General features: G+C 43.3%; 1 protein-coding gene across 4 annotated transcripts; it reads left to right on the forward strand.

The window, feature by feature from the left end:
• The first annotated feature begins 345 nt into the window (after positions 1-345).
• On the forward strand, positions 346-10,144 carry ripk1l (receptor (TNFRSF)-interacting serine-threonine kinase 1, like). Of its 4 annotated transcripts, none has more exons than XM_035430895.1 (11): positions 346-415; positions 2,763-2,949; positions 3,823-3,979; positions 4,587-4,730; positions 4,825-5,056; positions 5,288-5,437; positions 5,970-6,046; positions 6,234-6,303; positions 6,586-7,152; positions 8,041-8,178; positions 8,336-10,144. In XM_035430895.1, the coding sequence occupies exons 2-11, from the start codon at positions 2,792-2,794 to the stop codon at positions 8,653-8,655; spliced, it is 2,013 nt and encodes a 670-aa protein (XP_035286786.1). In that variant the 5' UTR covers positions 346-415; positions 2,763-2,791; the 3' UTR covers positions 8,656-10,144. The 4 variants fall into 4 exon arrangements, with proteins under 4 accessions (XP_035286786.1, XP_035286784.1, XP_035286785.1 ...); XM_035430893.1 differs by lacking the exon at positions 346-415 and adding an exon at positions 1,057-1,803; XM_035430894.1 differs by lacking the exon at positions 346-415 and adding an exon at positions 1,812-2,479 and having other exon boundaries at positions 2,723-2,949.
• Positions 10,145-11,854: the final 1,710 nt, after the last annotated feature.

Genomic DNA, 11,854 nt, shown 5'->3' on the forward strand with positions numbered 1-11,854 from the left:
ACAGTTTTAGATGTCTGTGGGTGTGCAGAAGATAAGGTCGATTTTCTTCTCAGAGAATTAGGCACAAGCTTCCACATCTGAACACAAAGTTTTACACTTTGTGTTGAAAATGAACTAACTGTACCATACATTTGCTTTATCCAAACAAAAATGCCTAAAAAAAAACATAAATAGACGTGTATTATGATGGTGATGATCGATGTTAAGAAGTCTAACTGTACCACAGTCACAATCATAACCGTGACAGCATACATTCTTGGAATAAATCCGTGACTCTGGTTTCGATTGCATGAGCCTTTAGTTTACAGAAATGCTCTGGTATTTTTCTACTACGTTAGTTTACTTTCAGTTTCGACTGGACACGGGTTTTCAGGAAGTGTCTAGAAGTTCAGAAGGACGGTGTTATGTGAAAAAGGTAACTTAAAAAAAACTTTTTATAAAAGGTATTTTATTGAAACTTCGCTGTTACATCGCTTAGTACCATGGCTATATTAGTTTCGTAGCAGAATTTATCTCACAGCGTAAGAAAAAGTACTTGAAAAGGCGCTTCTTTACAGTTCGCTAGGGGTGTGTGCACAGTAGCTACCCCATAACTGTGGGTACTTCATTTGCACCGTGGCAGAGGAAGATAAGTCTCATTTGTTTTACGGCTGTGAGTGTGTGTTATGTTGTCTGAATTACGATCTGTTGTATTCAGCATTTATTTTATAGAAGAATGAGTATTATTATTTTGCTTTTATTTGTATGTTTTAGGCTACTATAGGAAAACAAAGTAGCTACTGCTGTTGATCAGTCAGAAACTTTGGATAGAAAGTAAAAGTTTAGATATTGTTAAATTCATTCAGATGACATTACTCAGTTTTGTGGTGTTTGTATGACGTGTCCCGAAATCTTTACGCTTAAACGTGCTTTACGCTTACCTTTAAATTGTATCGTATTCGAATTACGGCGGGGTTTGGGGGGGGGGGGGGGGGTTGACGCCCATAATTAAGACTTGGACCCCCCAAAAGAGGTAAAACAACCGGTCGGGGGAGTCGAAACATTTATATATCCTTCTTACCTGTAATTGTAAATATATTACATATTTACATCAGACCCCCCAATCCCCCCCGTAATTCGAACACTGCTCGTTGCCCTATGGCCAGGCATCAAAAAATCAAATGTCATTAATAATTTGTAGGAAATAGCATTTCCGCATCGAAAGTCCTTGTAATAAAACAGGGACGTATGTCTTGTTCTGAACTGCCTTGCGTCTAAACGTAAGCGTCGACGGTTAAGGAAACCTTTCCATTCATTCATTCATTCATTCATTCATTCATTCATTCATTCATTCATAAACCTTTTCTTTCTTTGCAGTTAGAACCAGTGCAGTTTCCCTGACGAAGAATGTTCTTTGAATCTTTGAAAGATCTTTGAAGATCTTAACAGGCAAATTCAAAGACCCCCTCAATTGAGGCTTTAGGCATAAGATGTAAAAGTTAGCTTGTATACTATTTTTTTTCTAAATAAGTTACTTTCAGGATACATGTCCAACGTCCTTGTGCATGCACCTCATTTCTTTTTGCTTCAATTTTTCAACTGAAAACTAAATAGGGCTATGCAAAGGGGTAGGCCTATTTCCTCAGACATGTGCCAGAAAACAGAAAGTTGGAGGCTCCATTCGTTTAAATAGCTAATTTGCTTACATCATCCTATCTGTTCTGTATAGTAGGTCACAGTCTGTCCTAAATGTGGAACTGTCCATATTGGAAGTTACTGTGATGTTCAGCTCTCTTGTGTCACCTATGGAAACTTCCACCAAAGGGAAGACTGTCTGCTCAGAAGCCATTTTAATTAGCCTTGTATAATAAGCATTTTTGTCATTCATAAGAACAAAATGTGGTGCAGTGGTGTTCATAGCCCCCTATGCCAAGAAAAGAAGAAGAAGAAAAAAGAACTAATGTGTAGAGCCTGGCCCAACACATTGCTCAACAATTGAAACAAGCGTGTGCTGGCAGCTTCCTTGTTTTAAAAATGAACCAAAATGACGTACAGCGCTGGGAGTTTCCCTTGCTGTCAGCATCAGCAGATGCAATTTTAATGCTTGCTTTTGCCATTAGCCGGTCTTTAACGAGAGCGGGAGATACTAGCTATGGCAAGCCATTTTAACATTTAATAGCTAGACTGGATATGTATTGCAGATATCTGTAATTGACTAGGAAGAATTAAATTACAGATATCTGCAATATATATCCAGTCTAGCTATTAAATGTTAAATCAGCCACTTATACTTTTTAAGGATTTTTAGATATCTTAAATTTATTTTTGACTAGTACAATCAAAGTTGTAGATATCTTGAAATACAATTTCTACTAGTAAGAATGTTATATCTTTAATTACCATTCTGACTAGTGAGAATACAATTATGACTAGGAGAAATGCTATTATGGATATCTAAAATGTAATTACAGATAGGAGTGTGGTTCGATTAAATGTCAAAATGGACGGACGGAGTGTAGCACAGTGGGTAAGGAACTGGGCTTGTAACCGAAAGGTCGTAGGTTCGATTCCAGGGTAAGGACACTGCCGTTGTACCCTTGAGCAAGGTACTTAACCGGAATTGCTTCAGTATATATCCAGCTGTATAAATGGATACAATGTAAAAAAAAAAATGCTATGTAAAAGTTGTGTAAGTCGCTCTGGATAAGAGCGTCTGCTAAATGCCTGTAATGTAATGTAAAAAATGGCTTGCCATACACTAGCGAGATCTGCTTTCCCCGTAGGTCTGTGGTGGAGGACCTCGTGGACAGCCATGGCCGCATCGCCGCAATCCATTTTCATGAACTCCGCCGACCTCATCAAGAGGGAGCCCCTGGAGTGCGGCGGCTTCGGCGAAGTGTTCCTGTGTTACCACAGGACGCACGGCCAGGTGGTCCTTAAGACGGTGTTCACCGGACCCACGTTGAACGAGTGAGTCTCCGCCAAACCCAGGGAAGCGCTTGCGCCTCAAGACATCTTCCCACCCGGAACTACCTGTTCCGCCCGGCTGATTTCTGAATCCCGAGACAAAGTGAAGCCACGCTATTCAGCATCATGGTCAAAATATTTAGATATTCATTAGATTTATTTAACTTTAAATTGAAACGCAATTAAAGTTCTGTGTTATAAATGTATTTGCAAATTAGGAAATCACTTATTATAAAACCCTGTTTTTGTACTTTCTTCTTATTCTTCTTACACTTGCATTTAATTAGTATATTTCCGAAAATAATGTTAGCATTATACAGTCTAATGGCACTGAAGTAGTCACAGGAGACATGTTGACACCCACATTTAGAAAGGACCGGTTGTCGATACTTCCCCTTCCAGTAATACAGATGGGGATGTCAGAGGGGCAAATTTTCATTGGAGTCCATATATTTTCACAGGCATTGGCTGTTTTTAAGGTGCTTCTTTGCTTCAGGGAACTCTATCTTCAGTTTACCATCATTTACTTCTTCCTGTGACGATTCGATGTTATCTCTGAGACCTCATTTAACCTTGGAGGCTAAACCACACAGTTTAGCACCAGAGTCTAATGAACTGCTCTTTTCTTTTAGCTGATAAAATTACTAGGTGATCTAAAAGAAACACCTGATTTTGTGACCATACAAAAATAACATTTAGACTGTTAGCTAGTTTTTGGATGGACAGGACAATTAGAAAAGGGGGCATAAGTGATGTCTTATTATAACTAAGTAATTTGATTAATCAACATTTAATGTTGATTGAATACAGGCCAGATTTAATTCATAACACTTAAGCTCGTGGTCCTAATGGGTGGCTGTCTGTCCGCTCCCCCAGGGGAAACAGGCGGTCGCTGGTGAAGGAGGGCACCCTGATGCTCAAGCTGAACCACGAGCGCATCGTCAAGCTGCTGGGGATGATTTTGGAGAATGGGGCGTACTCGCTAGTGATGGAACTGATCCCCAAGGGCAACCTGCTCTCTTTGCTGCAGGATGTAAGAGACCCACAATGCACTGTCCTGTGTGTGTGTGTGTGTGTGTGCTTCTAGACCCAGCATGTCGCTGGGCATAAGTCAACCACTTGTCAGCCTTAAATTATACGCAAAGAGGTGCCCCAGAGCTCTCAGTATACTGCCTCTGAGGAGTCATGAGCATGGTGTGAAAATTAGTTTATTATGCATGAATAGGCTTCCTTCTAAATTCTATTTGACACTTCCATTACCCCCCCCCCCCCCCACCCCCCACCTGCATTGTTTCCCCAGGCTGTCACCAGAAAAGTCATCTTTATTTGGTTGAACAAATAATGCGTTTCATTTCACTACTGCTATACTGTACTTACCATGACCTCTTTCTCTCCCTCTGTCTCTCTCCCAGACCAAAAATACATTTGGTACAAGGTACATTTTGAACACATTCACAGATGGTTTGTGATCAGAGATGTGGTGGTGATTGTCCCAGTCTTAATGGTATTACACAAACATGAATTGGGATTTCTTCTTTCATAACATCCTGTTCAGAAAATCTTGCCACGGTCCATTCCAATTGGTGGAAAGAGAGAAGCTTTTATTTCATTGTTTTTCTTGTTCTCTGTCACCCTGCTAGGCGCCTGTAAGCGTACCACTATCCATCAAGGGGAGGATTATTCTGGAGATCCTGGAGGGAATGGTGTATTTAACCAAGAAAGATGTCATTCACAAGGACCTGAAACCAGAGAACATTCTGGTAGACAAGGACTTCCACATCAAGGTATTCATTTCCCAATGTGCACATGTATCAGTGTGGAAATTCTTCATTTGGCACGAGTGATTAAAAGTGCGCGCGGGTGTGCGTCTGTGTTCAGATAGCAGACCTGGGTCTGGCCACCTATCAGACCTGGAGCCGGCTGACTAAGGAGGCGTCCCGACGGAAGAGCCGGAAGGGGGGGCGGAGCAGCGCCTGCACGGCGGGAACACTCTTCTACATGGCTCCCGAGCACCTGGACAGCATCAACACGCGCTCCTCCGAGAAGTCCGACGTCTACAGCTTCGCTATCGTCGTCTGGGTCATCCTCGCCAACAAGGAGCCGTACGAGAGTGAGCGCCCGGCCGTCCGCAGCGCTCGTTTTGACCAGGGATCGACGCTCGTCTAGCGGGCGGCCATTTTAAACAGGAGCGAAGAGCAGTTTCAGCGGCTGCCGTGTAGATTGAAAGGCCTCACCGCTGTCCATCATTCTCAGTCACCACGGTAACACTCCACAGATACTACGCAGATGGTAAGGGTTTTGACGGAGGTTGAGTTTGCCTCTCCTGATTCGCTGTTTTCAGATGCCCGGAATGACGACCACGTATGTCAGTGTGTGCGTAACGGTGACCGCCCGGATGAAACGGCCATTCCTTCTGAAACGCCTGAGGAGATGAAAGCGTTAATGAAGAACTGCTGGAACCACAACCCTAAGCAGCGGCCAACCTTTGCGGGTGAGTGACTCCTACTCTGTGTGGACAGTGACGGTGCGCCCCCTCTGCATAGTCATTGACTATGTAATGTGGTCACTTTGTGTACCGATTGGTCAAGAACTTTTAAGTGTTCCTTCGACACCATTGATTGGTCATAGGTTTTGTAAAGTTGTAAACTTGCGCCCAGATTCAGCCTACCTGTTGACACAAAATTCTGTCACAAAAAATATGCAAACCAATATATTTATACATACATATACGCACTTTATTGCATTCTTTGCTATGAAAAAATTACACTTTTGCAAATGTGGATGTGTAGTGGATGGGTGTGTGGATCACGTGCACTGATATGCATGTGCCTGTGGTGTGTCCGTGTGTATATCTACGTACGCATGTGTGTACGTTTATTTTGTCTTACTCAAACAAACGCTTATTTACACATTTTTACAGGGATCTTTTCCCTCTGGTAGTCCCTGCTCTCCTCCCGCCTTGTGTGCATGGTGGAATTTTGCTCGTGTGACTGGTGTAAATCTATTATGCTGTCTTTGTACAGAGAGCTACAGTTCGTTCCAGCCCTTCTACAGGGACAATTTGGAAAAAGATGTGGAGCAAGATATTTCACAGCTCATGGTAAATGCTATGGAACCGACTTACCTTTTAAATGAAATGTCTAGCACAAATGAAGTCCTTGGCTGGAGTTAAATAGTTAGTATTGTAAGCCAAACAACTATCACTACTTAGCTGTTTGCACAGTTATACCTGATGTATTCACATTTACCAGGGCCCCAGATCTGATTCTTTACTTACTGACCTGCAGGTGACGTACGAAGGGCCCAACCACTATTTGGAAATTATGAAATCCATGTCCCTGGATAGGACATATACAGGTATCTGGGTGTGGAAACAGTGTCTTAGCAACATCTTTTCTGATCAATGTACTGCAATATTTATATGTAAATTTATTTTAAAATATGATCCATATGTTTCACAGCAGTGCATAAAAAAAATGTATATGTCTATTTATATTTCAAAATCTAAAAGCAGCAATAATTTGTATATTTGCCAATATATTGTGAATCTTGATGATATACTATTTATTATTGACCATCTGATGCAGTGTTGTGGGTGCAGTATTCGTATGGTTGTTCATTTGGCTATTTGGCTGTAAGATTCTCCAGCGCCGCTGCGGAGCTCGGACAGCATGCCCATCGAGGCCAGCATCGAGGACCTTCGGCTCTCGGAGCCCGGCAGGGAGGATCCCCTGCAGACCGACGCCGGCCCCATCGAAGACAGCAGCCTGAAGCTCAAACTGGAGCAGGAGCTGGGCTACCACCAGCACGGCAGCTACAGCTGCCTGGAGCACCCCTCCCCGACGTCCCACCAAAGCCCCGCCCCCTACGCCGCATCTCCCTTGAACGCCGCATCTCCCTTGAACGCCGCACCGTTCTGGAACGGCCCCCTGGAGAGGGGCGTCCCGCTCCAGGAGTCCTCGGTCCAGTCCTGGAACAAGGATGAGCCCGTCCCGCCGATCGACTCGTACAGCACGCTGTCCAGTTCCAACTACAAGGCCTCGCCCATAAGCCCCGTCCCTGGTGCGGGAGTAAGCCCCATTTCGATGAACCACTATCAGCAATTCCACCGCCTCTACTCCAACCCGGCCAATCCCACACCAGAGTCTGATGTCACAGCTGGAAAATACCACAGCATGTCTGCTAAGATGCCATCTCAAGACACAGGTAATTCTGCTAACATACTCCCTCCTCACCCAGGGCATTCTTATAAGACATTGTCTTCAGACTAAGGTAGCTGCTAATATACCACTTTTAGGCCCAGATGCTATGATACTCCAGTCGCCAGACCCAAATAGTTCTTATAAGACACTGCCTCAAAATCGCAGTCATTTTCATTCCATCAATACCAACCACCTAACAATTTTTGGCTTCCAGAACCTTCTCATGCTGGATATCCCTTGAATGTTACAAGTCGAACATTCTTGAACTTCCATATTGATTTGAATTGCGAGGGGTTTTCATTTTCGTTTTACCTGGAGTTCGCAATGTATGCAATGCACTGAGAATGTTCTTTTCACAGAGCTTTCCTTTGGAACAATTAATATACTCTAAGACTGCTTGGGGAACATTCTCATCATAACCTTAGAGCTCAACCAAGTGAGAATCTAGCTGCAAGTCTTCCAACATTTGCTAATTTTGCATTAAAAGTCAGTTTCTTTGCCCCAGCTCATATAACTGCATTACAACGACCCAGATAAACAATTTGTGAAACCTGAAGGTAAATATGCCTTAACAAAACCCATGAGAATATACTTTATGAACACCCAGGATTCATTTTATGAGGACTTTGACTGAAAAAAGTTCACAGTTACCTGCCTAAAGACCAACTTAACATTACCAAATACAGATCACTTTTAAAACTACTAAATAATGCATTTGGAATGGTTTTAAATGGCATCATTTTTTAGTTTGATTTAAAGAGTACAGTTACTGTATCAAGTTCATTTGGGATTTGAAGACACTGGATTTCTGAGCCCATGTTGCAGCACCTCATAAAGCATTTTATGTGGAGTCAAACGGCAGAGGTGTCTGTCTCTGTCCTCTTTCCCCTAGGAAGCCTGTTCATACACAACGCCAGCGGGATTCAGATCGGTAACAATAACCGCATGAGTCTTCGGAGCCAGGATTTAGGATCTGGCAGCTACCAGCAGAGCAGCAACAGCTTGTACAATGACCTTCTACTGCTGTACGGTAAGCACACACAACCTCTGTTCGTTTTTTGTGGTGGCCGCCTATCCAAGTACTAACCAAGACCACACCTGCTTAGCAGTAACAGTGTGACTTTAAAAGGTGTCGGTTGGTGCCTGCTGGTCGGCGGTGACATAGTGCTGTGTTTTACTGCACCCAGAGGACTGTCCGGTGAGGGAGGAGCACCTGGACCTCCTCAGGAAGAACATAGGGGCCCAGTGGAAGTCCTGCGCTCGGCAGCTGGGACTGACGGAGACGGAGGTGGAGACCATCGACCACGACTACAACCGGGATGGGCTGAATGAGAAGGTGTACCAGATGCTGGAGAAGTGGAGGATGAAGGAGGGCTTAGTGGGCTGCACCATGGGAAGGCTGTGCCGCCTGCTCGGCAGCTCCATCAGAGTGGACCTGCGCTGCGAGCTGCTTCAGCTCTGCCAAAATCCCACATCCCCATTGACCCCAAAAACCCACATCCCATAGACGGACTCCCCCAAAAACCCATGTCCCCATAGACCGACTCCCCCAAAAACCCATGTCCCCATAGACCGACTCCCCCAAAAACCCATGTCCCCATAGACCGACTCCCCCAAAAACCCATGTCCCCATAGACCGACTCCCCCAAAAACCCATGTCCCCATAGACCCACTCCCCCAAAACCCATGTCTGATAGATCCACTCCCCCAAAAACCTACATCTCATAGACCTACTCCCCCAAAAACCCATATCCCCATAGACCCACTCCCCCAAAACCCATGTCCCCATAGACCCACTCCCCCAAAACCCATGTCTGATAGATCCACTCCGCCAAAAACCCACATCTCATAGACCTACTCCCCCAAAAACCCATATCCCCATAGACCCACTCCCCCAAAAACCCATGTCCAATAGACCCACTCCCCCAAAAACCAAACATCCCATAGACCCACTCACCCAAAAACCCACGTCCCCATAGACCCAGTGCCCCCAAAACCCACATCCCCATAGACCTACTACCCCAAAAACTCACATCCCCATAAACCCACTCATCAAAAAACTCACATGCCCATAGACCCAGTCCCCAAAAACCAACATGTCCATAGACCCACTCTGCCAAAGCACCTTACTCCCCCGCAATAATCTACCTTCCTAGGCAGTCAAAAGTGTTTCTTATCATTCGGTTATTTTTTTGTGTTTAAATACATTGCTGTTATTTTAGGGTTTGACATTTTTATTGGTTTTGATCATTGTGTCATTTGAAATTATGAAAAACGAACTGTCCAGCAGATGTACCACGGACATTACTCTCTTCCATCTGAACTAAATCTTTCATCTTCCCTGCACTACTGTATCTTGGCCACTAGGGGATGCCTATAATGTGTACATGTTCTGAACTGTGATGGGAGCAACATTCCTGTGAACCTTCATATCGGGTTTAGCATTAAGGATGGAGGCACAGTTGAGCACAGGATTTGTGTGAACATGCTGCTGGTAAATTCAGCCCCTGCGGTGAACACAGCTGCAGTAGACTGATACAGAGGTGAATTGCCATAAAGTTGAATTATATTACATATTGTATTAGTTCACAAGGTATCAGGCTTGACTCGGCTTCAGTTTAGGTTTTAGCAGAAGTGATAGACATGTACCCCTCTGAACTGGTCTGCTCTGGCCCCAATGCAGCTGTACTACTGACACAAACTGCATCCAGCTCTTCACTTCCAAGTGCAGTTGCTGTTCACATGGTTTGTGCTGTCAAATCAGGGTCGGAAAGAGGGCCAATCAGTGTTGCTATTTCAAACCAGCTTTTTAAACATATCCCACATTTCCCCAGTGCCTTGTGAAAACTGTAAATGGTAAAAGAAATGAATCAATAATGTCTGCTCACCAATTCTTTGCAAGCCAACAGTTGGTAAACATTTTGGTAAAATTTTCTTTTTTAAAGAAAAAAATTAATAAAAGGCATTGCTTTAGATTCTTTAGCATTTCATAAGTACCATTGTTTCATGCTTATCCTTCTGCACTTTTCATTTTTAAGGGAAAATGTATGTAGTATTTTTAAATATAGTTCTTTAATATTTAATATCAGAACACACATGGCTATATATAGACAGGTGCCAAATTATAGTAAAAACCTGAATAAATGAGTGGAGAAACATAACGAATGCAGATGCTTCCACAGATGTACTGCATGATACAATTAATGAATTAACATCCTATCATGCTCTGTGGCACGTATAAAAATGCTGAGCTGCCCAGTTGACCTCAATTTTGGATCAAAATGGCAGGAGGAAAATATCTAAATGACTTTGGAAGAGGGTTCATTACAGGGGGGTTTGAAGGCAGGAATTGTATAGAAGGCAGTCACAAAGACTGCTCAACTGGCTAGTGTTTCAATAGGAACAGTGACTAAAGTTCTGCATTTAGATCTATGGGAAAGACATCAGTAAACAGGGTCAGAAATTATGGTCAAAGGTACACATTCAATGACTGTGATGCTTGTGCATTAGTGGGATATGTAAGGAAAAACAGAAGAGCAACTCTTCACCATATTCTCGACAAGTGGGCGAGTGCATGTGTGGCATACACCAAGAGAAAGGTACAGGCCTGAATGCTTGACCCCTACAGTGAGGGGGTCCAGTGGCTCTGTAATGCTGTGGGGTGAATTTTCCTGGAATGGTTTGGGTCCCTTTGTCCCCTTAGAGGGCAGGGTAACTGCAAACCAATACAAAGTTATTCTGAGTGATCACCTTTATCCTATGATGAACATGTCTATCCTGATGGGAGTGGTCTCTTCCAGGATGACAATGCCCCCATCCTCAATGCATGAGGAATCACTGAATGGCTTTATGAGTATGGAAATGGTGTGAATCATATGCTATGGCCTTCACAGTCAGCAGATCTCAACCCAACTGAACACCTAAAAGAACAGGAAGAGGGCTTTGGCGCTTCTAGAAAGGGTAAAGCCGAAAGAAGTATTGTAAAGGTGCCCTTTGGAAAAAATTGTGGGAAAAAACCGACAAAATAATGAATACAGCAAGTCCAAGGCACTCTTCTTAGAATAAAAAGCCTTTAATGAAGGGCTAGTTCATATAGAAACATTTTTAAAACTACACCAATATGTTTCGGCCTCACACAGTCTTCATCAGGGCATAACAATGAAAGCAATTCAGGCAAACATTCAAATGAGTAGCAATGAGTTAAAACGACTAACAGCTGATCAGAAAATCAGTTTGTACAGAGAACAGTATAGACCTGTCACCACCAGAGGTCAGTGTAATAGACTACTAAATCCACTGAAAATCGACAGGTAACAATGCACATATATAAACAATAACAGTACAAAAATAATCAAAAATCTATATCTATAGGAGCTGCTAAAATACTAATAATCAATATATACATCTATAAACGAAACCATGTCTATAGAGTCATTAAGTCCTGGAAAGGTAGTGGCCTGGAGCTTGTGATTCCAGCGGCTGTCTTTTTGATTGAGTACTCTCTGTCTATCACGTCTTCTGGATGTTAATGGGACAACATCAATACCTATGGCTGTAAATGAAACGGAAGCGTCTTGGTGGGCATCTTTAAAATGAACTGAACACCTTTTGGGGATTTTGGACCTACGTGTTAAATAGCGATCTCCACCACAATCATCAAAACGCCAAATTAATCTATGCCAAGGTGCATTGAAGCTGCTCTGGCA

Source organism: Anguilla anguilla, chromosome 8 (assembly GCF_013347855.1).
Source record: "Anguilla anguilla isolate fAngAng1 chromosome 8, fAngAng1.pri, whole genome shotgun sequence".
NCBI lineage: Eukaryota > Metazoa > Chordata > Actinopteri > Anguilliformes > Anguillidae > Anguilla > Anguilla anguilla.